The sequence below is a fragment of the Amblyomma maculatum genome, chromosome 1 (assembly GCF_055883805.1).
Source record: "Amblyomma maculatum isolate TAMU_Amacu chromosome 1, ASM5588380v1, whole genome shotgun sequence".
Lineage (NCBI taxonomy): Eukaryota > Metazoa > Arthropoda > Arachnida > Ixodida > Ixodidae > Amblyomma > Amblyomma maculatum.
The window spans coordinates 122741606-122768073 of record NC_139344.1 but is presented as its reverse complement, the minus strand read 5'-3'; the positions used below and the strand labels follow the sequence as shown (position 1 = coordinate 122768073).

The following is a 26468-nucleotide window of genomic DNA, read 5'->3' as shown; positions in this document are numbered from 1 at the left end:
CACAAGATTTTAATTAAAGATACACGGTTGGCTTCCGCAATGAACCTTCAGAAATCGATTCAAAAGTTCCCGCTATCTTTCGCCTACAATTTCCCGTTTTGCGTAGTGCAAATGCAGCACGCCAGGTGGCGCGAAATTGTCTTGCAAGATGGCAGCGCCCGGCACTAGCGGCATGGCGATTGGAGTGCGAACGTTTTACGGCCGTGCGTCTAAAAGCAAAGGTGGGAATGACATATTTGTGTTCATGTCTTTGGCAGGAAGACTTCGTGATCATTTAGAGGTGCTTAGCGCTCTCGGATGCAGCATAATACATGTTTTACATGCTCATGCTTTGTGTGTATCATATATGCTACAGTGAGCATTACTTCGTGTTCCCTGGCGAAAGGAGGCGGGTCGCTCTCGAGCACACATCTCCTCCTCTAGTCTGGTCATGGTTACGAAAAGTTCTTTGGGTAGTCTGTTATGCATAGTGCATGCGAGACAGAGACGTGGGAAGTTATTCGTTTTTTGTTTTCGTTGGGATTGTTTTCGTCGCCTATAGCACTAATGCCCAATGTATCATATATGATACATATTGTCGTCTTGTGAAATAAAGGCACAGAAGAAATAAAAATGACTGGGGTCATCCTTTAGAAGTGTTTTGAGCAGGTATTGAACGAAAAATAATTTTTACTACTACTCAGTAGCTGTTTGGGCATTACAGGGTTAATGTATTTCTTTGCTTGCTGCTGCTGCCTACACATTACGAAGATCTCGAAGCAGCACAATCTTGCCAGTGTTCCGCAGGTTATTTTGTATAAACTTTTTGTTCCCTCCAGCGCTAAGGATCTCTGGGTTGTTGAGCTGTCGTCCAGTTAACTTATGCTGCCGCGGCAGCTGCTCATAGCATCCCTATAATGGAAGTAGGGGAAATTGAAGTCCCTTATTTATGAGAAAGTATTAATAGGCGAGTTGTGTTGCCAAAACCTGTGGCCAAAATGTGTCCAACAAAAACTGAAGCCAAAATATGTTGGTGGTAGTGGTTGTGATAAGATAATTAATGAAAATGAAATGCAAGTATAGTGACAACAGTATGAATTAGTAAAATGAATTAGTGATAAGAAAATTATAAGTAAATTAGGGATAAGAAAATTAGTGAAAAGGATGCTTTTGCATTTCTCCAGTGTGGGGTACCGCAGTACTTGTACTGTTTTTAAGGCGAAAGCCTTTGACAGCTCATGAGTGGCATCCACAGAAAGTGTGCTCAGAAACTGCGCGTGACGTGTCCGCGGGATATTGATGGGGTTCTGGTATTTCTGGTATATAGCGACCGATAGTTATAGTTAGTGATAGATAATGGTAGTTAGTGGTGAAAGAAAGAGGAACAGGGTATACTTTAGTGAGAGAGAGAGATACTCTCTTCTCTTTTCCTCTCGTCACTATCCCCCCTCTCCTCCTCCCTCCCTAGAGAGAGGGAGAGAGTCGCTCTGCTTTTTCTTTCTCTCTCTCTCTCTCTTTCGAGGAATTGGGGCCATTCCAAGAATCGCAGCAGGGCAGCCAAAGTGCTTTCACCTTGCTGCACGTAAGGGGACTTAAGTGCTCCCCTTAATTATTTTTTTTACTTCATTATTATTGGTAGTGACTTTTCAGGAGGTACGCTACATCATTTAAAATTATTACAGTTATGTTGGTTTGTTACATGTTTTAGCAATACAAGAATGTATGATAGCACGCTACTGACCTTACTAACAATGTGGTTATGGGTTGTCTCGGATTGCCTTAACATGAGGGCGTATCCATCCTTGGATGTCAGTAACGTTATTCTGGCTTTGCAGCCAACCTTCGATGCCCTGTAATATTTGCAAAAAAGAAACTACATGCTAAGCAAGTCGTTTAATTTTCATTGGGCAAGATGCTCTCTTTTGATTTGGTTTTTAACCTGTTGATCTTGAAGTGAATATCCGGCCACCATTAGTACAAACATACTCGATCTCAGCAAACTTGAGAGTTTTGTTCACATCTCTGGTTAATCCTTTCTTCCTTGCTGCAACAGTTGCTCTTGATCAATTCACTCAAAACTGCACGTAATTGCCCTCTTCGTATTCGCGCATGGCAGCCTGTAGGTCTTCGTATGACGAAAATGTTGCTTCCACGTCAAATGGGTCATTCGACAAAGCGTGGCTTTCCACGAGTAAGGGCACTTAGTTATAAAGACATCCGGGGATACCAAGTGTGTGTGACTCCATACGGATGGGAACAAAAAAATTGAATAATATAGTTTAGTGCACACACAAACCAAACCAGGCTACTCAAACTTCAGAGTAGCGCAATGCCTTGGCGGGACAGGGCAGTGGTCGACAAGTGCCACCAAAAAGTAAAAAAAAATGTGTGTGTGTGTGTGTGGGGGGGGGGGGGTGATAATGAAGTTCACTAGACAGGCAAAAGAAGTAAAACTTTATTATTGAAAGAAAAGATAGGGGAATTATACAGTACTATTATAATGATGGGCCCCCTCAACTTAGTGTTGTTTAAAAAAAAATAAGGAAATGTAAGGAAACAAAAAACACGAATAAAAAGTAATATATGGTTGGCTGGACACTCGTACCAAACCAAGCTACTCGTATCTCAGAGTAGTGTAATGCTTTGGTGGGGCATGACTGTCACAAGTGCCACAAAAAAAAAAAAGTAGGGAATAAAAAGAACAAAAGAAAGTGATATAGTTCACTGGACACATGAACAGCCTCGCTACAGTAAAGGCCCCCATCGCTATAGTGCTGTTAAAGTGAAGGGCCCTCTCACTGTAACAGTGTAACGCCCTTGTTGAAGTACCGAGCCCCGTCAGTGGAGTCACTACCATAGTTTTAATTTCAGTTCCTGGGGAAAACATTGGCTGTACCTTGACATTTTTGTATCAAGAACCGCATTGCTCACTTCACTTGCAATTGATTCCTTCGTTTTTTTTTACTGTGGCTAGTATTCTTTCCAGAAGGAACTGCTGCTATAGTCCCGTCCACGCATAACAAAAATGGCTCTTCGCTACATCCACGCACAAGAGTGACTGTCATTAAGCACCCTGGTGACAGTGAACCATACCTTATAAATTAAAATCATGCAGCAGTAAATATATTATCTGGTATGTTTTCACATAACTCTAACTGTAGTCGCATTGTTCCGTCTGGGTAGAACAACAGAAGTTATGAATAGAATTACCGCCCATGGAGTTGTTCGAGATCTAAGAAAGGCAGCTGCAACTTCTGCCCCGCCGCAGTGGCTCAGTAGTTGGGGCGCTCGACTGCTCAACCCAAGGACGCGCGATCGCATCTCTGCTGCGGCCGCTGCTTTTCGAAGGGGGCGGAAAGCAAGGCGTGCGTGTGCTGTACAATGTCAGTGCACATTAAGAACCCTGGGTAGTCAAAACATCCTGAGCCCTCCATTGAGGCGTCTCTTATGGCCATTAAATCCCATAAATGCAAGAGTATGAACACCTTTAACGATGGCAGCAATAACATTTGCGGGAGGAAAACGAGAACTTTGAAGTTCTGTTGAATACGCAGTTCTTGCTTCGTGAACTGCGGCGGTTAGTTTTCCGGCTCAGTAGCGGGTTGTTGGCTCTGTGAAATGGTGAGGGCGAATGATGAGGGAGGAAGTCCAGGTGATCAGGGGGTGCTGTTAGTGGACCTAGTGGGACTGAGAACTGGCGGGGCCAAATAAGGTGGCGCAGGCCGTGCAACGAATACCATAGATAGGCGGCGCCAGCAGTAGTGTGCAGTGTACCTAGGAATGCCACAGGCATAGCATATGTGCCTGTTGTCTGAAGTGCACCATGGAGATGAGGTCTGAGGCAAAGGAGGTGCAAAAGTTGTTGGTGCTGAACGCACAGCATGCGAAGCATCGGCATATGCCAATGGAGGAGGTGGACTTGAAGCGACTTCGGCATTTGTGTGACACAGTACCTGAATAGGAGCCGGCGTGAATGCTGGAGCGTAACTTAGCAGTGCAATGCCAAAAGATGGATTTGTAGGCTCAGTGAACAGCAGTGAGGGTGCGACCGGAGCTGTTTGAAGACCGGAATTAGGGACAGCTTCTGAGACATGTCGCTGGATTGCACAGCGAAGCTCCGGAGCAAGGCCAATTGGTGACTCCATCACTGACGGTAGCAGAGACAGTTGTCATGCAACCTCCTCATGTACGAATGCATTTCTGCAGAGAGGACAGATCTGGCTCCTGCTCCTTGTGCAGCTTGTCATAGCTTTAGCAGAATTTTAGACTTCCTTGACCATAGTGGGACCCTTGGCAGTGAGCATGTCGTCATCGATTCCCGTAAGGACATGATGTATTTTATCGGCCTCTGTCATGGTCGGGTTAACGCGGCGACACAAGTCAGCAATGTCCTCATGAACGATTCACCGGTCAGCTGTGCTCGCGATCGAAGTCGCTGTTTCGCACATAGTTTGCGAATAGCGGGGCGGCCGAAGAGGTCAGAAAATTTGGTCTTGAAGTTAAGCAAGGTGGTAATGTCTTACTCTAGTTTCGAAACCACAGATTAGCTACGTCACTGAAGTAAAAGATGACATTGTTGAGCTTGCTATTGTTGTCCTAGTTATTGTGGTGGCTGACCCATTCGTAGGTGGACAGTCAATCATCGACGTCGTCCTTGCTGCTACCACTGAAAGTAGCGCGGTCCTGTTGACGTAGGGTACCAATGCAGGTGACTGCAGAGCTGGGTGCAGTGGGGTCGGCTCCGTCATTGGGGCGGTCAGCGTTTGACTGCGAAGTTCTAGGGCGAGAAGGATACTGGAAACCTCAGATCTACCTCCACCAAGTGAAAAGAGGATTTAATGAATTGGTCCGACGGTTAACATTGCCAGTACTTCGGACACAGCAAGGTAGAAGTTCCAGCCGCAGGGCACTGCTTCACCACGAGAGGTGGACGCTGGAGACAAGCGCTGGCGATAGCGATGCCGCAGCGCTGTGTTTTCTTTTTCTTCCTTACAGCTGCTAGTCTTTCAACTTTATGGGACACAATAGGTCAGAATTATAGCCTGTGTCACTTTGGGACATCCAAATCCAAACCAATAGGCCAGAATTCTTAGCAAAGGGGCTGTGTGGCCCTGTTGCCTTGTCACACAGCCAACTCTCCCTAGCCTTTGCTCTAGAAGAACTGCATCAGTAATATTTTTTTTTTTTTTTCCAACATAGTTCATAGGCTGGCGTCACCCATTTGCTTACCTTGTCCTTCATCTTTGTTGGCAGCTAATTATACTCTGTGTAGAGAACAGGGGTAATATGGTCACTTATAGCTCGAAAACAAAGTGGAAAGTGCCTCTCAAAGGAGATCCTCCAATCAGTGGTGTTGCAGTAAATCATAAGACGTGCAGAGTTAATCCCCCACCACGCCATTGTGATGAGGTTTACCATGGGTTAAGCAGACGTTCAGAAAATTTGTTGATGTCACTGACCTGAGAGCTTCCCTTCGATGAGCCTTTGCCACCTGTTCTTGAGATGTTTACAACTATATCGCTGTTTGACAGTTTCATGTCAGACGAGGCAGAAGAAGAGTCATCCTCATGCTGACCTCTCCCTTCTTCTGGCTACGAAGAAGTTTGAAACTGGTTGGCAACTCAAAGTCGATGGCAGAGTTATGACAACAAACTGAGTGGCACTATGGAAGTAGCCGAGAGGCAGAAGAGCAGGGCTCGAGGGGGGGGGGGGGGGGGGGTCTGAGACCCCCTGCCAGTATTTAAGAAGGGACTGAGACCCCTACACTCGAAGGTATATGGACTGCATGAATACAAAGCAGGCTGCCATGTTTTATTTTTGTCAGTGGTTTTCGGATCATTTTTTCGCTATTGTTCCCGCAATTTCTCTGCGATTTTTAATAATAACAATTAACATATTTTCTAAAACCCAAGACAGAGAACAATAAATTCTCCCCTTTTTAAAAATTATGTGCGAAGCAGGCCACCAGTCGCTTTCTTTCTCTCTCACTCTGTTTCCTTTCCACCTGTGCTGGAATCAGTAGAGACCCCCCCCTCCGATGGAGCCAGACTTTAAGCAGTGCAGAAGAGTGAATAAAAAAGAATTTCATGAAAGCATGCTCTGCTGAAGTAATTTGGAGCTTAATGAACACTGTTACCTTATTTCAAGGCTAGTCTATCATATTCTCATTTCAGTGATTTGGTTGTAGAAAAGTGATGTAGCAAGAGAGATGGTTGATGAAAGCCATGACAGGATTACTGGAGGAGAAAATATCTGCATTAGTTGCACCTGCATCCAAGTAACCACAGCCAAAATGTTGGCAGTTATGTTGCTGAGGTTTTGTTTCTTTGTTTGTTTGTTTATGCTAATTTTAGTCAAGAGGGTTTTATGAAGGACTAGTGGTTTAGTGCTTGCTTGGGATCAAAGGAAGAATTTTGGTTTCAAAGTTTTTAATGTTCATTTTTTTTGTCGTATTAAAATGATTGATCTGGTAACTCTTCTCACACTGTTTTGTCTGCCATTTAAGCTTTAGCGTAAGTATTCTGTGTTCGGTGTGTCATTCTTGCTCAGTGGAGTGCTATTGTGCATGCTGTGGCCGCAGATGGAGCTCCCGAGCATGCTCTGAGGCCTGGCTTTTTGGCCACTGTGGGCATGGCCATGCCCCAGGGTAATAAGCTTGGCTTGAGCAAGTACAAGATGATCTCCTCGTACGGTAACTATCAGGTGTGTGTTGTGAACCACTTCCTTTTATTTTATTTCCTTTAAGGCTGTTGAGATTGCGGCTAAAGTAGGGAGCTTTTTTCGCTTCTTCAGTGCCTCCGCTGCACAGGAAAGATCTGCAATGAAACCGGACGGAGCTGTCATATCGCTGCTGACAGCTCTACCCGATTTCATACAGGCTCTTCCTGTACAAAAAGCTGGTATATATATGAAATCCTATATGAAATTTATACTAGATTTTTTAGTTTGTGCTATGCTAGTTTAATTTTATTTGCAAATACCATGTGAATTCTGAAATGCAGAACACAAGCTGTTTGCCATTTTTTAATCTTCCAGTTTTTTTCCCAGTGATCAGGTATTTAGTATTAGGCTTGATATTTGGAGGCATAATTTTTTTATATTTATACTCTATTCATGTTCTGAAATTTCAATATTCAAACAACCCTAGATCTCACAGTAACGAAAGCTACTGATGTGAGCTGCTCTACTAAAGAAACGGCATAAGTATGTGCCTCTTCAAGATGTAGCACTCCCCGTGTCAAAATTCATCAGTGCAGTGTGCGTCGGCAAATGTTGACAAATTTGAGAGCCAGCCTTGCGTTTCAGTGTCAGTAAACTTGTTCGGCCTATTGAACATGAAAGGAAATGTGTGAACATGCTGTGCGGATGCTAAAACTGAGATTCCGGCAGCTAGCAGTAGTGTTATCCACCGATATCAGATGTTCATACTGACATGGCATTTCCATCAGCATTGCTTATCAGCCACACAAGCAGCAGCTGGCAGATCACATGTTCATTACCCTATAAAAAGGGCACTGCATCAGTAAACTTATGTTCAGTTCCACCCTGGCATCAGGTTGATACACAATAGATAGTAACAAATGTGATGAAGCTTCAATGTAGTGGGTTACTGTTACTGCTACCATTACTGTGTGTGCCAGGCACTAATTGTGCACATACAGGTTGTCCTACTTGAGCCAAGTTTTTAAAAATGAAAGGCACTAACATAATGTAGACACTAACCTTGAGCTACTCAGACTATTCTTTATTTTCCTCTTAAATTACTGATTGCTTATGTTTAATTGCTCAACTTTTCAAGTATTGGCTGCAAACCCCAAGCATGATACACGAAGTTGTGGAGCACCTTTAAAAATCTCTGAATAAACTGTTTTCTGCACAGTGTATGTCACGTGGTCTCTTTTTCCTCATTCCAAAGAAAGCCTGTGAAATATGGAAAAAAAAAAAAAAAAACATGATGAGGTGCTTACGTACCACTATTGTGGTACTCTCAGTTATGCGCTATGAGTGAACAAGGTTGGCTGCAATGTGACTGTGGCCACAGGAAAGTGACAATGCTTTGCTCAGGGAGTCGGTGTCTGGGCCTCTGGCTTTTGTAGCATGATGGTGCAAAAGCACAAAGCTGGCCGAGTGTTCCTCCTTTGAAGCAAAATCAAAAAGCTATTTCCTTGTTTTCTTTTGCAATCTTGGACACTTTATCGCTTCCATAACGCTAGGCCAGCAATACACATTTGCGTCGTCATACGACATGAAGGGGAAGCCAAAATATGTACAACTGGCAGAACCATACCTGCCAACTCTCCTGAATTGTCCGGGAGTCTCCCGAATTTGATTACATCTCCTGATTGTAAGGACGCTACCTCAAATCTGAAAAGTGGCTGACACAGCCCAGCATTTGTTTTTCTAATTTTTTTTTTGCATGCTATAGCTATAATTCCATAACATCCTATAATATAACCATGCCGGAAAGCAGAGTAGGAGCGGTTAGTCACCAGCATGCACCTTGAATCTAGGTAGCGGCCGCCAGCACCACCATGAATGTGAGCGACTGATGGGAGCTAGATTTTCCGGACTGGCTGGTCTCTGGCTGGCTCGTGCATTTAGCAATCCAGCTATACAATCTCGGGTGCACTAGTACAGTGGCTGGAATACTGCGGCGCCAGCAATGTGCTAGGCTTCAGTTGGCTTCCTCAGGTCGTTGAGTGAAGTGAGGAACGCCGAACTACTCTTTGTGTTTCCCCAAGTTTGAATGATTGACGGTGCTATCAAAAGCCAAGAAGAATTTCGTTACAGAAAAAAAAGTACTTGCAAGTATACTTGGAAGAGTTTCTGACGATGCAACAACACAGAGATCAGTTCAAAATAAGCTAGTAGGCCGCCACTCTCACTTCTTTCAGATATCAGCCTCAATAATTTCCGAATTGCTCAAGTTGCATGGGGCAGCCTGTATAATTGCGCATATGCAGCTTGTGATAAGTATGGAGACTCGTGATAATTGACAGCATTAGCTGTGATCGACAACTTTTTTGAGTAAAGAAGAGATTCTGGAGTATTATACAAGGCAGGCACGTAGCCAGGATTTTTTTGTGTGTGTGTGTGTGTGTGTGTAGGGGAGGGGGGGCTTAATGCTTATGTTAAACTGTGGTGTTGGCATATGCGGGGGTGCGCTCCACTGGAGTTTTTTTTTTCTCTATGGTAATCCAACGAGACAGGCTCTCGGAATGTTTAGCTTTCAGAGGAGAATGCGTGACAGAAGCAAAAAAGCGCCACTTTCGCCGCGCTGACCTCACGTTCGCGGCACACCATTGTTGAGTCGTTCACGCTGACACTCCACAGACACCGTGTGCAATTTTCCTCACTGGCCGGATGTTGCCAACCGCATCATTCCGCTTTGTTGTCTCAAATTACTGCCTCCACGACAACCCCTGCATGCTGCTTCCGCGTGCTTTTTGCATCTTTCCTGTAAACTTGGCAGAAAGCAATGCGTAGAAGGAGGACAAGAAAGAGACTGAGCATGAAGGTCGCTGACTGACAGCTTAAATATATTTTAGGGAAGAAGGCTCAGCGGTCAGTGGCACAACAGGCCAGGTGAATTGACTGCAAGATATGGTGCCGAAGGCATGTAGGGCATAGAAGAGCAGGCAAGGTTATAGAAGGAGCACTAATTACGAACTATGCCTTTAAACTCTTCAGACAGGAGTCTAGTGAAAGGAAAAGCGAGGCAAGGAAAGAGGGTCACACTGCATCTGTGGAGTGAGGGAATGTACTGAGCGGAGGGAAGAGGTGCCTCAACGTTTCCTTTTGAGGAGTGCTGGCGGACTGGATGGAGAAACAAAACCAAGGCAGCAGAAAACAAAACAAAGTGAAATAAACACGAAAATGAGGCAGCAGTAACTATCATCTCGGCAACGTTCGAAAACCTTTTGCGACTAGTAAGGTAGGGGCTTTTGTATCTTAAAAAAAGGAATAAGGTAGATAAAAAAAGGGGCTGTCGTTTCGTGTATGCACAAAGTAGCCCACAATTTGAAAAACGTAGCAGTACTTTCTGACGTTGGCATAGTTTTTTCAGCGCTGTATAAGCTGAGCGGGCTCTGCCATGCGATCAGGGACCGTCATGAAAGGTTGATAAAGCTTCAACCCTTTAAATGCCAGGTGTTGCACAGGTCAAGCAAGGATTGCAGAATGCATGTGCGCCATACCATATGAAATACCAGTGTCATGCAAGAAAGCATATATAGGACTAAAGGGAAGATGCATAAATATTTGTTTGCGAGAGCAACTGAAATCCCTTTCTGATACAAACTACTCCCATTTGAAATATCACTGTCACGGTTGTGGAAAAGATGAAAAGAAAAAGAACTTCGACTGTAGTTGCAAACACTAAGGTTTTATATCTGCACTGGGATAGAACAACAAGAAAGCAGATGGAGGCCTACTTCATCTGAAAAAGGCAATCTCAATGTGTAAGCCAGCCTTCTGTTATGCTAGTCGATAAAGAGATGGCGTTCCTTGATAATTCATAATCTCATAAATTTTCAAGGGAGATGGGAGGAAATCATTTTTAGCAACTTATCAGTGATAGTGACTTATGTTTTCTACTCCTTGCAATTTGCTCTGTGCAAGTGCTGTAGGCTTCTTGTTATTACCTGAAAGACTTTTAGAAAGATGTGTGTTACTTTCCAATAAAAATTAGTTGGGAGTCAGCGCACATCTGGCTGCCTTTTCCTTTTCTTCTTCTGTCTTTTTGCGTTGTACCTTTCCAATATGAACCAATACCAACTTGCCTGATTGTCTATTCTTCTTCCATAAACCTATGACTCATGGCCTGTGAGCATGGTGTCCAGAAAGCTGGGGTCACAGGTTTGCATTGTCCAGCATGTCCTGTGCAATTTCCAGATGGCATTGTTTCTTCTCCATTGTTAACAGCATTGGTACAAATTTCCCAGACACGTTCCTCACGCCCAAATCCCCAGCCAAATTGAATGTACGCATGCAATGCTTACCTTATCTTGTTTGCAACTTCTTGGACTATAATACGACTGATGTCCATAGCCCGCACTTGCCCAATGACATTTTTATTCTGGCTTGCTGAGGGTCTGCCAAGACGTTAGTGGCGATCTTTGAAGCAGTTGTACCATTGCTTTTTTCATGAGTGGTGCATGGCATCGTTCCTAAAAGTCTTTTGCATCTTGGGAATAGTTCTAGCTTGGATATTTCTAAGCTTTTGGCAAAGTTTGATGCGATATCACTGCCCATGTTGTTCGGTCATCTTGCAACTTACCGGAATCCAACGATCACACACTACACGTCCTTACTTACAGGCCGACTGCCAGCAACTGCTGCTTTCTGCTGGCGGGGAAAAAAAACGTGCATGCGCATGGTTGTCCCCTGTGCATCTCCACTGAAGAAAGCTTCCCGCACTTCATTGATTCAGATGGGACTTTTTAAATGCATCTTATACGGTGGTTGGCCTTTTGCAAAACATGACTGTAGCTACTGAGAACAGCTATATGTTGAAGTATTTTGCAGGTTTTTGATAATAATTGAACACAATTCAAACACATCCTATCTGTCGATTGCGTTTTAGTGCTCTTCAGGTGTCCTGAGTATTTGTTTATGGTGTGACCGTAATCTAACTAAAATTTACATGACCTTTTCTAGCACTCTTGGGGTTCACAAGTTAGGGTGGGATGCCATTTCTTTTGTTATAGTGGCTTGTAAATAGTGCACATGTAAATATTTCCCTGTGGAATTATAATCCCTGTGGAAATGGAGACCTCCAACCGTAGAGCTGAAGGGTTGTCGACCAGCACTGAAAACTTTATAGAGTGTGCCTCTGGTGCAAGATAAATGCAACTCGAACAAAGTGGAAAATGCTTGAAATTTTATTTTCCTCGGTTGCAATGCAGCTCTAGCTTGCTGCAAATTGTCTTCTGCCTCTTCCATTAGGTGCCTAGTCCTATAATTTTTTTATATTGCAGGTTCAATTTATGGTTAAACACTTATGCTTGAAAACTCGGTTTTGAACTTGTTTGGTGGAGCTGTGGTAAGGATAGGACCAGCCTCGACAGTGTTGAATTCAGAACTGACAAGTTTATTTGCACCGCTCGCAGCGCGTGCGCTAGCACTGACTTCTTCGTTGTCAATGGGTGCCATCCTGAATGCTGTGCAAGGTTGCTACAAGGTCATTTAGCAATATCCCTTTCCAGAAGCAGGAGATAGTGAACACGTTTAATTGACAGTTAAGTAGGTACCCATAAAGAAACTAGTTCATCTAAATGCTCTTGTGCCATCATGTTTTATTTTATGCTATTGTTTTCTTGTATTTGGCATGCAGGTGGTGAGCTTCAACAGGCATCCTGTGACCATTACACTTGTTGCGAGCAGTTCAGCAAACACTGGTGCGTAATCATGCCATTTGTCATAATTTTACTACAATGCCAGTCGATGGCGCCATACATGGTTACATTGAAAACCTCCAACGTTGTACATACTATGCTTTATCTGCACCACTCCATGGGAAACTAGTGCCCGCTGTTTTATTTTCTATCATGCCTGGTGCTGGTGCAGATATGGTGCAGTGCTGTCTTGACTTTCTTCTTTTTATGCCTTACTGAAAGGCAATGCAGTAAACCCGTACTGCTTGCTTGGTGTGAATTTTTCTGCTATAAAGTTAGTCACATGGTCAAGGAATCATACCACAGCTTCATTGTGCATTTGAAATGTGCAATAAAGAAAGCCTCGATGATGCTATGTGAAAATATTGTTACGGACGAAGAAGTGGGCATTGGTGCAGTCAGGAGTGCTCACACTGCTAGGCCCTCTGGCATTCATTAAACTCATCTCATTGTCATCAGACATCTGCTCTCTGTTCTCTTTTTCCTTGGTTTATCAGCTTGCCGCCCCGTAACATTATATTGAAAAAGTGTCCCATAAAGCTTGATCCATATGCTACTTAATTTTGAAAGATGTAACCGCAGAAGGAGGTACAACAGCAGTCACTGACAATTTTGCTTCATAAAAAGGTCGGAAGGTCTGAACTGCTGCTTCCTAGTTGCAGAATTCAGTCCACATTTGGTATGTCAAAAGAGGCCAACAACTCGCCAAATTTTGTGATGAGATTATTGTGGAAAACAAAGATCTTGTCTCATATTGTGGAAATTGAACACTGCAGTTTCAAGGAAATGAGGATTTATAATTTTAATATGGCATTGAAAGTCCCAAACAAAAAAAAAACTCATTTTCTGGTGAAATCTTTCCGCTATCAGTGTAATTATCCATTACCCCACCTCATGACCATGTCTTAGTTAAATGTTTAAATTAATGACTTTTTTTGTTAAATGCAGTGTTTTTTTTTTTTTGTGCACTCTCCAGTTTTTTCTTGGATAAATAGGAACATTCTCTCCACATTACAAGCTTTTCTCACTTGGTGACACCACAGTGTTTTGCATTTGTTGGGTAAAGCAGTAATAACGGTCCACTGATACATGTGTCAACAAGATGTATGTGCGTTACAGCTTTGCTAGTGGGGGCTCACATGGATGCTACTCTCTACCAATAGTTTTGCTTGTATTTTCTGTATATCACATCACGTGATCTGCTTGTAAATTGGCACAGTGTTATTTATTTTACTACTATGCCCCTTTGCACCTAGGCACTGCAGAGAAGCCACTGTAGTGGGTGGCTACTGTTGCATTCCAGCGATGTTGCATGACCCAATTTCGGCTAATTTATGTGTTTGCATGTGCACGATTGATTGCTAAACATATTGTACAATCAGAATTTGCTTAAATATTATACTTAGTAGCTGGGAAATTCTGGTATCCGGCAGCATAATAATCAGGCTGAAAATTGCTTCTGTGTGGGACACTTTTAATGTTCACCTTTGCTGCCAACTGTACAATTACTGTCAATGTCAGTGGAAGGCAATATTAGTCCAAAATTTCAGTTTCGTCCCCCTCATTTTATGCATTCTTGGTTAAGTATATGCAGCCTAATTGAGATTGTGCAGATCATCAGTGCACTAAAGATTATGACCATGGTGCTTTGGATTCAAAGAAATTAAATTTTTTTAGCGGAGTTACCTTCCATTTACTTTGATAGCACCTGTGCTTCAGAATTTCCCACCACAGTCCTTTGGAGGGGTGCAAAAATTGTGTTGCTTTTGCATGAAATATCATTTTGTACCAGAAGATGATTGAAACCCTACGGGTGAATTTTCTTTTGGGTCCTAATCTGGTAATTTATGTAGTCTAAAACCCTCTTACAACTACTGCTGGCATTTGTGCCATTTTCCTTCGCTTTGCTTTCTAATCTTATGAAAGAGGGATGCTCCTCATTGATCACTCAACCATCATTTTTGCTGCTGTGTTTGTTTAGCCCAAATTTAGTGGTAGTGAGGGCTAAGCTGCTTTTGTCAACACTATAGTAGTAGACGTAAAATTCTCCAGGAAAATCGGGATAGGGTAATTGCTGCATGCTTGTTGTGCATAAAATAGGCAAAACAGGCTTAATGGTACAGTGCTATTCATCGAGTAAACTCTGGTTAATTCGGCCCTCAGGGGAGCAGAAAATATTACCATGAACCGAAAGTTCAAATCACCAAATGGGCCTGAATGAACTGTTGAAAACCGCTTGCATTAGAGCAATTTTATGTAATCAACACTTTTATGATAGTTGTCTACATTGAAAATGAAATCCAAGCAAAAACGATCATTTTTTTCTGTGTCTTGAAGTGCCTTGTTTTGCTCGGACTGTTGGGAAACAGAAGAATTGCTACAGATTCGTTAAGGGCTCCACTAGCCTTTTCGTAGTGTGATGCAGTAACAGTGGTGTGCCTCTTTGCAGAGCGACCCTGTCATATTTTGAGGCTCTTTCACCATAGCCTACGCGCTGAGGCACATTGTGTTGAAGCATGCAGTGCAGTGAAACTGTGCATGACCAGCGCAGTTTTAGCTTACTGGAAGCAGTATATATGGGTGTATGCGAGTGGTGTTCACTTAGGCGTTAGAACAGCATGGTGCCATCCCAAAATAAAAATAAACAGCGACTCTCTAAGCAGCGTCCAAAATGGTGCGACAGGCCGACCAGTGTGTGTACCCGATCGCAGCCAGAGATAGCATGAAGTTCATGAAAGCGAAACTGAAGCTGTGGCTAAGTATTTCGGTTGGAGAGCTTCCGATCGTCACCATGGCTTGTGCATAAAGTGCACGGGCTCCCCTGTTTCATGCAATTCAAGTTTGGGGAGGTCGGTTTATAGACTTACTGAAGGTCTGTAGAACATGTAGACTTGAAAGTACGGTACCTGAAACAGCATTAAAGCCGGTGGCCCAGTGGCATGCCACATGTTACACAGGTTAAACAAAAAGTGTCGCACTTAATGACCAAGTTTTTGCCTCTTTTGGACTGTCACTCGAGTTGAAGGAATCGAGAATCTGCTCAGCACTATGCTGGGACAGCCACCATGCATTGGTGGCTGCTGTAGGGGCACCTCAGTTGGTATTTGTCTCGGCCTGACCAAAGGGTGCTGGGATATGCATTTTGGCCACCACTCTCGTCTGTTTACACCTGTCTGCACCTATATGTGGTATCTTAAGGCTGTCTTATCCACTCATGACAAGCAATTAGCTTGGTCTTCTGTTTAATAAGAGCTAAGCACATACTGTCCAACATGCCTGGAGGTCTCAAGCTGCAGAGAGGGGATAACAAGAGCTCACCTCAGCTTCGAGAGATTTGAGATGCAGATGATACGAAACAGACCTCACTGCATGGTCCAGAATCGAGCCTTTTGGACTGTGCATTTTTGACAAAGGCTGAACATATGTAAGTGCATCTTGCATGGAGTCTCAAAATTTCATCTTCAGCCAGCAGCTAACCACAGTGCAACAAATGTGGATCGAGCAAAGGAAATGCAGAGCGTAGGTTCCCGACAAACCAAATCTTCATTGGCAGGGCAGCCAGTATACGTGTAACACATTGGGGACCAACAAATGTTTTGTTATCCTGGCTGATTTTAAGAATAGACCACACAAGTGGGAGTTGCTTTGGTATTAGCTTGCCCTGCTGTTTCAGTGTTTTTGTGCCTTGTTTACTTGTGTGTTTATGTCTTTGAGTGCACTTTGTCATAATTTGTATGGTTTATTTCTGGTACCCGTTTAAGTGCCAATATTTACCTTCTGTTTCTTTAATTTCCTAGGCATGATACTCAACCTTGAGGAGGAGCTGAATACTGTCTCACAAACAACAAGAAGCATGGATGAAGCTCCTTAATCTGTATAGGCAGGTAAGATTATGAGGATCAAGTGGTTAAAAAAGCAGTGTGCCCATGCAGTCATTTTGATGTGGATCTGAACCCCTGTTTTGGGGGAAACACTCCAAAATAGCAGCAGTCGCATGTTTTGTCCTGGTATTCTGAGGTTGATATGTCTATCTTAGCAGGGAGCTTAAATTGAAGGTTCTGTTCACTCTGACTTGGGTAGGTGGTGTTCCATTACTGCCATGCAGTAATTCCTAGCTGTATTGGTTACTTGATTTTTTTGCTTTGTTCTTCCTTTTTTTCCTTCTTCCTGGGCTTTTGCTAATCTAATCTTTTTGCTAATCAGATGCGTATGCCTGCAGCCATAAGATGCAAGGAAACAAGCTTTGTGTCAAGAAAGCAATTTTGGTGTTAGGTTGATACAGTAGAGCCTCATTGATATGGCCACGGCTGATACAGGTTTGTGTACAGTAATTGCTCTCATTAATTCGACCTTCAAGGAGCAGGAAAAAATGTTGAAATTAACCAAAAGTTCATATTGAATGGACCTGGTAAAAGTGCCAAAAACCATTTGCATCACAGTAATTTTCACAGTGAGTGGGCTAGGCAGCAGCAAAGCTGGAAGCATGCTTAATAACCCGTTCTGCTTCGTGATCCAGGTCGCGGTGCTTCTTCTTGGAATCAGGCTTTCAGCGTGTGGCTGCTTTCCCCTGGAAACAAGCACTGTCTACGTCAGCCGAGCCGTGAACTCATCATCCACTATTGGTCATCGCTGCCCTATCACTCAACCGAGCATCGCAATCAACTACAGACCAGCTTGGGACCCGTACAACGCGACGTCACCTAACGTGACCACAACGAGCGGTATAAATCAGCCCCCGAAGCCATCCAGCATCAGTGGGCTAAGCAGCAGCAACGCTGGAAGCATGCTTAATAACCCGTTCTGCTTTGTGATCCAGGTTGCGGCGCTCCTTCTTGGAATCAGGCCTTCAGCGTGTGGCTGCTTTCCCCCGGAAACAAGCACTGTCTAAGTCAGCCGAGCCGTGAACTCATCATCCACTATCGGTCATCGCTGCCCTATCACTCAACCGAGCATCGCAATCAACTACAGACCAGCTTGCGACTCGTACAACGCGACGTCACCTCACGTGACCACAACGAGCGGTATAAATCAGCCCCCGAAGCCATCCAGCGTCAGTGGGCTAAGCAGCAGCAATGCTGGAAGCATGCTTAATAACCCGTTCTGCTTCGTGATCCAGGTTGCGGCGCTCCTTCTTGGAATCAGGCCTTCAGCGTGTGGCTGCTTTCCCCCGGAAACAAGCACTGTCTACGTCAGCCGAGCCGTGAACTCATCATCCACTATCGGTCATCGCTGCCCTATCACTCAACCAAGCATCGCAATCAACTACAGACCAGCTTGGGATCCGTACAACTCGACGTCACCTCACATGACCACAACGAGCGGTATAAATCAGCCCCCGAAGCCATCCAGCGTCAGTGGGCTCAGCAGCAGCAAAGCTGGAAGCATGCTTAATAACCCGTTCTGCTTCGTGATCCAGGTTAGTAAGCTTTTACCTACCGATTGCTACAAAGATGACAATTTGTATTTCTTGCTGCTGCCTTGCCCACCATGCTTGAAATATCGTATTTCTTGTGTTCTTTGTTCTCCTGTCGACCTGTTGGTTTGCGTTGATGTAGAAGCTAATCCTGGTCCCACAACTGAGCAATTGCTTATTGAGCTTCTGAATGGTCAAAAAGCCATACAGGAAAGATTTAATGCAATTGAAACAAAACTGGAGGGGTTAGAGGAGTCAGCAACAAAAGTTAAGGAACTGGGAATCAAGTTCGATAGTCTGGAACAAACTGTCATGAACATGCAAGAGAAACTTACGGACTTAGAGAACAGAGGAAGGCGCAATAGTCTTATCATATTTGGTCTCCAAGAGGAAACGAACGAAACAACAGAGTCACTTACAAAAACTATAGTTGAAGAAACGTTTCAGGGAACATTAGGCGTTCATGTATCGTCAGTTAAACGCATTCATAGGATGGGACGCAAACAAGAGGACAAATCGCGCCCTGTAATACTCAAGCTCATTGACCACCGCGAAAAAATAAAAGTCTTGCAAAACTGCTACAAGCTAAAAGGAAAATCTATCTCTGTCTCGGAAGACTATTCACTAGCAACAAGACAAATTAGAAAGCACCTCTGGGACAGTGCTGCTCAACAAAGGCTGGCGGGTAGCAAAGTCAAGCTTCTTTATGACAAGATTAAGATAGATGACGAAGTGTTTGAATGGGACAGCATGCACAACAAAAAGATTCCTGTAGCTGATCCGAAATGACCGGAATGAACTAATAGCAAAACACCAAAAACATTTCGATGCTTTAACGTTAACGCTACGCAGTGTAATTAATAAAACAGCCGACTTGGAAAGCATCATTATTGCCCATGAACCACACATACTGGTAATCACAGAAACTTGGTTAAACCCTAGCATTAGCGACTCTGAAATAAGCCCGCCTGGTAACAGCATATATCGGAATGACAGAGACAGCCGCGGTGGCGGCGTAGCAGTCTTATTTCAAGAGTCACTGCGAGTGACAAGATTACCAGATATTGCCGAAGTAGAATCTGTTATCATCAAGGTATTCCTGGAAGAAATGAACATAGTGATTGCGGGCTTCTATCGACCACCAAGCACCGATAGCACGTTTTTTAGGCACTTGAATGAATTTTTGTGTTCGTACAGAAACCATTCATGTAGCGTACTGCTTACTGGCGATTTAAACGTGCCGTCCGTTGACTGGAGTGACGACTTTCCAAGCGCTCTGTCTCCAACCGCGGAACCTCTGGTTGATCTCATCTTATTTCATGACTTAACTCAATTAGTAAAGGAACCAACCCGGATTCAATGCAGCTTGTCATCTGTACTGGACTTGTTTCTTATCGGCAAAGCAATTATGCGTCGAAACCCGGAAATCCATATTTTTGAAGGCATTTCAGATCATCAAATGGTATGCTTTTCAATGCAGGTCAATACCCTATCACGACAAAAAACGCAAGAACGAGTTGTTCCTGTCTTTTCTCGCGCAAGTGATGTCGATATTTTAGATGCAATGGATAGCTCATTTACCGGTTTTGTTTCCCTTTGCAATTCAAACCAGAGTTCTGTTGACCAGCTATGGCGCTTTTTCAAGAATTTGGTGTTGAAATGCATAAACGACTTCGTGCCCTTTCAGCGAAAGATAGTGCGCAATACTAGCCCTTGGAATAATAAAGAAATCGTTCGGCTTGGGCGAAAGTTGAAAAACACGAGGAAGCAACATAAGCGGCACCCGTCCGCGGCCAGCGCAATCAAAATGGGCGATCTGCGCGCAATGCTGAAAGATAGCATCAAGAAGGCGAGAGCTCATTATCAAAATGTGTCTCTCAGAAATTTTGCTTGAACAATGTCGTTACAACCGACAAATCTGAAATTGGAAATGCCCTTAACGATTATTTTTACTCTGTTTTTACACGTGATGACGGCTTAAGACCCAATTTCAACCTCTATGATGAAGTCCCGGCAATTGGTGATGTATACGTTAAAGAGAAAGGTGTACTTTCGCTATTACTGAACTTAGACGCTAAGAAGTCCTCTGGTGTAGATGGAATACCAAACTGTTTTCTAATTAGGTATGCTGAATGGTGCGCGAAATACCTGACCCCCATATTTAACAAATCTTTGACATGCGCCGAACTCCCAGCTGACTGGAAGTATGCCCAAATCACTCCTATTCCAAAAACTTCTGACCAGTCGCTACCCACATTTTTTAGGCCCATTTCACTGTTATGCACTTGTGCTAAAACCCTGGAGCATATCATTGCCAAACACATTTCTGTTTTTCTTAACAATCGTTACATAATTGATAAGCGTCAGCACGGTTTTCGTAAAGGGCTATCTACTGTAACTCAGCTACTTGAAACAATTCACGACCTCGCTGCAGCCTTAGATAATCATAATCAGATTGACATTATTTTTTTAGACTTCGAAAAAGCCTTCGATTGCGTGTCTCATAGTAAACTACTGTTGAAGCTAAAATCTTTACTGAAAAATGATACCTTGCTTGCATGGATAGAAGCTTATCTGTCCTTTCGTCATCAGAGTGTTAAGGTTGGTAATGTGTCCTCCAGACCTGTTTTAGTTGAGTCAGGAATCCCTCAGGGATCGGTACTCGGACCACTCTTCTTCTTGATTTTTATTAACGACATCGCTTGTGAAATCCCAGTGAAAATCAAACTTTTCGCAGATGACTGCTTGATTTACCATGAAATCCGTAGTTTTGAAGATCAGGTAGAATTAAACACATCTCTGGCCAAAATACAAGAATGGTGCCCTACGTGGCAAATGGCTATAAATAACAAAAAAACAGTCGCTATGACAATCACTCGTAAAAAACAACCATTGCACTTTACATATTCTCTTGGAAACCATGCCTTAGCTACAGTATCAAATTTTAAATATTTTGGATTAATAATCACAAGCGATCTCAGATGGAACCAACACGTAGGATACGTTGAAAAAAAGGCAATGAAAGGGCTCGGTTATCTCAGAAGAACACTGGGAAAATCAACACGCGACATAAAACTTTTGGCTTACAAAACGTACATCAGACCGATATTGGAATACGCTGCCGCTATTTGGGACCCCTGCACACAAACCAATATCATCAAACTTGAAAGCGTACAACGTAAATCAGTAAGATTCATTTATAACGCATATAACTGGCTCACATCTCCAACCCAACTCTTACTAGATGCCAACCTGGAAAGCTTAGCATCAAGACGTTACCGGGAAAGAGTGAAGCTTTTTTATTTGCTTTATCATGACGAATTAGGAATTGATAAAACGCTTTATATTGAAACCGCTAACCCACGCACAACACGTTCCAATCACCCTAAAAAAGTTAAAGAATACTCCTCTAAAACCAGAATTTCTAAAGAATCATTCTTTCCTAGAAAGACTCGCCAGTGGAATACCTTACCTGCTGATGTTGTCCAATGCACAAGTGTATCTTCATTCTGTCACGCGCTGTCCTGAATATATTGACACATTTGTTGTATTGTATTCACATCGTGGCGTCGGGCTGAATATCGTTTGACTTTTTTTTTTTTTTTTTGCGACATGTTTCACTTCACATTCTTTTTCTATTTTACACTCTGTGTTATAGCTTGCTGGTCTAACGTTGACTTATATTTATGATGAGTAGTTACAGCTCCGTGTATTGACACTATGTATGCATTGTGTAAATTGTATGTTTTGCAAAGCATTGTATGCCTGCTCCTGCCTAAAGCCTGACACTCAGGCTGGCAGTATGTTCTTAAATAAAAAAAAAAATAATTTTATTTTATGAACAGCTGTATGATGCTTGTCTGCATTTGAGGTGGAACCCAAGTGAGAGCTATGGTTTTTCCTAGTTTAGTCAAGTACTGGCACTTTCGAGAATGTTGAAGAAAAAGTGCTGCAAAATTTCAAAGGTCTCCACCATCCTTTTTGCAGTGCGATGCAGTAGCAGTGGTGCCTCTTTACAAAACAGCTCAATCACATTTTGAGGATGCCTCACTCTGCACAGTCAGTAGTGTAGCATCACGATGAAGCATGCGGTGTGGTGAATCTGCGCATGTCCAGCACGCAGTTTCAGCGCCCCAGAAACAGTAAGTGGATTCATGTGAGGGAGATGTGCGTAGGCATTAGAAGAGCATGACGCCATTTCAGTAAAGCCCAGTTCACACTGCGGGAACACAACAGCGGCGTGGACAAAACATGTTCGCCCGTCAAGCCGGAGACTTGTTTCCGAAGACACTTGTTTCCAAGCAGCTTGTCACACTGCACAAGCAACTGAGAAACAAGACAGGTTGCCGGGGTGTTACGTCGGTATGACAGACTTGGGCAACGAAAACTAAATGCAAACCGTGGTCATCGGCAGTGTTTGACTTGTTCGCTGGCCGAGCGAAAATCCCGGCGACAACACACCACCCCCGCCACTTAACCATGATTGATCGTTTTTTAATGGTTTTCGGGCTCGCAAACAGCACTTGGAAAAAAAAAAAAAAAGCTCCCCTTCATTGCTTTGTTCTCCCCCGCGGTACGGCGTCTTGAATGCAGTTGGGCAGTGGGCCACAATTGAAACCAGCTATGGTGAAGCCACTATGGTTCTCTTCTTATCTCCGGCCCTTTCTTGCACATAAGACCTCTCCTTGTGGGGGCCGTCGTGGCTCCCCTCCTCTTTTGTGCACCGGACTCCGGAGTCACCCACGGCTACGCTAGAGAGGCAGCAGAGGAAAGTCGCCGAAGTTGTTTTTTTAGTGTGACAAGGAGTTTGCCAAGGATTCCTGCAGACCTCTCCGTTCCGTGTAGCCGGGCGACAAAGATGTACTTCCGGACAGTTCGTGTTGAATCAGTATGACAGGGTAGCTGACATTACGCGAACACGCTGTCGCGAGACAGAGTCGACCAAATGTTTCCGCAGTGTGAACCGGGCTTAACAAAAATTAAGAACAGTGACCCTTTAAGCAGCATTCAAAACTGCGTTAGTAGCCGATGCACATGCTCGATTGCTGCCATGGGATGGCATAATGTTATGAACAGTGAAACCGAAATTATGCAACTGAGCTATATTTCAGAAATGGGGAAGTTCCAGTTGTCATTCATGCCATACCACACACGAAGCTGGCACCACTGTTCCATGTGATTGAAGCTCAGGGAGGCCTATTTCAACAGCCACTGTCTGCGTGGGTCGTATCCGCATTGTGATAGGCCATCCAAATTTACTGAAGCTAGCACCATATATGAATGAATTATAAGGCACCATAGACTTACACGGGCATCGGCCAGGGCCACGGTCCAAGTTCGAACAATTGTAATTTCCAAATTAATGGTGGTTTAATTAAAAAAAATTCTAACATTCTCCTGACTGTGGGTGCCCACATCACAGCAGTGAACATTTGTATGTGCATGTGGCAAGCACCACCATGCCTTTGTTGCGAGTGCAGATTGGTGGAAGCATTTGTGCTGTTGCGTTGGTTTGTTTTATATTAACATTGTGTTGTTTCATCAGTCTGAATGGATAGAAATGCATTCATGAGTTTAGGATTGCAAGCATTCGAAGTTCTCAAGAAGGCACAGCCCAATTTAACAGGTTGACCCCGCAGAATGCAGAGAATGACAAGCGACACTTTTCCAATTGTAAACAAATTTGCGTGAATGTATTTTTTATGCCCCTGCATGTGAATTTTGTTTATTTTTGGGTGATAGTCTATATAGGGACTTCACTGTCCTAAAGCTGAAATCAGGTATCACTTAATTGGCTCTCTTGCATTACACCATACATGTTACTTATTCTTTTCACTATCGTAGGCAGGTCCTTCTTGTCATATGGAAACTGTCGCAGTTGCAGTCGGTGACAAACTCTGTTTTACATATATCTTGGAGGAAACTGATTGGAAAGTAGGCTCCTTTTGGTGGCTTTTTTTTAATTGCACTTTGTGTGGCCATATTTTCAGTCACACCAGAATAGCTGCGTGCTTGCTTTGATTGAACTGAATTGTGCGGATATAGAGGCTTTACCTCATGGCTGAGCTATTTTCAGGAACTTGTGTTGTTATTGCTTCAGCTGTAGGCATTTTCAACAGTGACTGTGCAGATGGAGTAGCTGTAATTGATACAGCTCATAAATTACCTGCAACAATGTGCCTGATCCTCTTGTTGCACCGTCATATTGGGCCGCCGGTCTGGTGCTCGCCACACTTCACATTTCCGTGGCCGCTGATAGGCTGGTCGAGCAGGCACCCGAGCAAAACCAGACGGCTGCACTGCTTGAGTCGTGGTATTGACGGTATTGACGTCGTAGCCAGGTGCTGGCACCCGGCAGAGGACAGATGCATAGGTAGGTCTGACCTTTCTGCAGGCTGCATTGACAGTGACATTCACACCAGGCATATCAAAGTAAAGCAGCAACGGAAATAACTTTCAATTAGAAAGCATGATTTAATAACTTCTAGAACTGACACTAAAGAAAAATTGAAAGCAACCTAGAAATCTTGCAAATTACGATAAGAAGCCCTGTCACAGTGGCTCAGTGGTTACGGCTTTTGTCTGCTGAACCTGAGGACACAAGATCAAATCCCTGCCGACCGCTTCTCGATGGAGGCAGAAAGCAAGGCACTCGTGTACTGTGCAATGTCATTGCACATTAAAAAGCCCCAGGTGGCCAAAATTTCTGGAGCTCTCAACTACGACTTCCTTGATGACCCGAGTCACTTTGGGATGTTAAATCCTGTAAAAAAAAAATTACATTAAGAAGGCGCAATGTTTTATTAGTCTTTGAGCCTGGCCATGGCAGCCACATTTCAACAGAGGAGAAATTCAAGACACCATTTACTGTGCGCTATTAGTGCATATTAAACGATCTCAATTGGCTGAAATTCTCCAGAGTCTTCTGATATTGTGTCCCTCATAGCCCATGTCGCTTTGGGACATTGAACCCCGATAAATTGTTGATTCATTTTGACAGGTTGAAGGTTCCTTTGTGGTGAGCTTGTATACTGCCATCCACATTACTGTTGCGAGGTTTTAAACTGTAAGCTGGAACTGTGAGCTTGAACTGGGATTGCACTTCCCTAATAGGTGTACCAAAATGTGCTGACAAAGTCCCCGCCACATATCTTGGTGCAGGAGAGTCCATATCAGATTTGCCAAATAGGATGGTCTCGCATGACCGTGACGCAGTGCAATCACTGCCGTTTTCTTGCACCCCATGGTTGCCTGCATAGGCGCACGATGCAATGGTCACACGAATAAGATGTGTAGAATTTGTGGTAACCATGATGATGAGAAAATAGTACACATTCATGTGCCATCCATGGTGGTTCAGTGGCTACGGCTTTTGGCTGCTACGGCTTTTGGCCCATGAATGATGTATTGAATCCTGGCTATGATGGCTACATTCCAGTAGAGAAATGCGAAAACACCTGTTTACTTGTACTTTATTGTAAGGTGAGGTCAATAGAAGGCCTCGCACACCGCTTATTATATTGTGGGAGTAGCCTGCTTACTGTACAACTTCAGTGCACGTTAAGAACCCCAGGTGGTTGAAATTAATCTTGAATCCTTGTGCTGCTTTGGGATGCTAATGTTAAACTGCAGATACGAATATTCTCAGGCATTGATTATACAGAGCATGTATGCCAAGAACATAGTGAAAAATAAACGCCAGTATTTGCTTAGTAAAAGAGGCTAGAAAAAAGTTTTTGTCGTTACGGAATGTTCAAATTTTTTGCACGTGCAGGTCTCCAGACAAGAAGGACATAATATTGCTGCAACTATTATTTTTTAAAATGTGTTTGTAATAAAGCATATTTATTCAGTATATCCCACTTGTGCCATATATATTAGTGTTACAAAGTTCATATAGTATGTTTATTGGATATTTTTTTATAAAAGTGTGTATTCGGCTTCCTATCTCAAGGTCATTGGTCTGATTCAGGCTACGGCAGCTGTACTTTGCTCCAGACGACATACAAAAGTACAAAACGCACATGCACTGTGATATCAGTGCACAGTAAAGGACTCTAGCTGGTCTAAATTGATTCAGAGCCATATATTATGACATTCCTCATAGCCCTTGTTTTCAGGACGTTAAAAATTATGGGGCATTAGAAGCAATGTGTCTGCTATTGATTCATTGCAGTACCACAAGCTCATTGACGATTTTTGTTTTTATATGCTTTTAATATTTCAGCACTTATAGGACGATGTAAATCCAACCTATTGCCACTGCTCACAGCCATTTCACGTGAGTGACTCACCTTGGCCACGTCACATGGTTTCATCATGTCGCACACCTGGTCAACCACCAATCAGCAATATAAGGATGCTGTATTGAAAGTTTATGACTTAGATGTTCCCTTCAAAGCTGCACTGTGAAAAGGCTGAAAGATCAGTTCTTGAATAAAAAGCCTGGGGCACTTTTTTTTATGCATTTTTTTCCCAGAATGCTACCTTAACTGGTGCACCTGGAGGCAAAATCTAAAGTGTATAACTTCTTATTAACAGCTGTGATGCTGCATATTCCCAAGGGCTGCCACGATGAACACCTGCTGCAGCTATCTCAGCCGCCACTCGCCACAGAAGGAGCATAGCAGTGATGCCTTCTCCATCAGATGGCGCCCATCTTAATGCTTATGCCTTGAACC

The 26468-nt window shown here is 43.5% G+C and overlaps 1 protein-coding gene across 2 annotated transcripts; it reads left to right on the top strand.

Moving 5' to 3' along the window:
• The first annotated feature begins 151 nt into the window (after positions 1-151).
• LOC146203835 (ragulator complex protein LAMTOR3-like) lies at positions 152-26245 on the top strand. Of its 2 annotated transcripts, XR_014703916.1 has the most exons (6): positions 152-221; positions 6560-6681; positions 12314-12377; positions 16172-16258; positions 21775-21929; positions 26015-26245. XR_014703916.1 is itself a non-coding variant. In XM_084588941.1 (5 exons), exons 1-4 carry the CDS (start codon positions 173-175, stop codon positions 16243-16245), a joined length of 309 nt encoding a protein of 102 aa, XP_084445067.1. In that variant the 5' UTR covers positions 152-172; the 3' UTR covers positions 16246-16258; positions 26015-26245. The 2 variants fall into 2 exon arrangements, 1 of the variants encoding a protein (XP_084445067.1); XM_084588941.1 differs by lacking the exon at positions 21775-21929.
• The last annotated feature ends 223 nt before the right edge of the window (positions 26246-26468 follow it).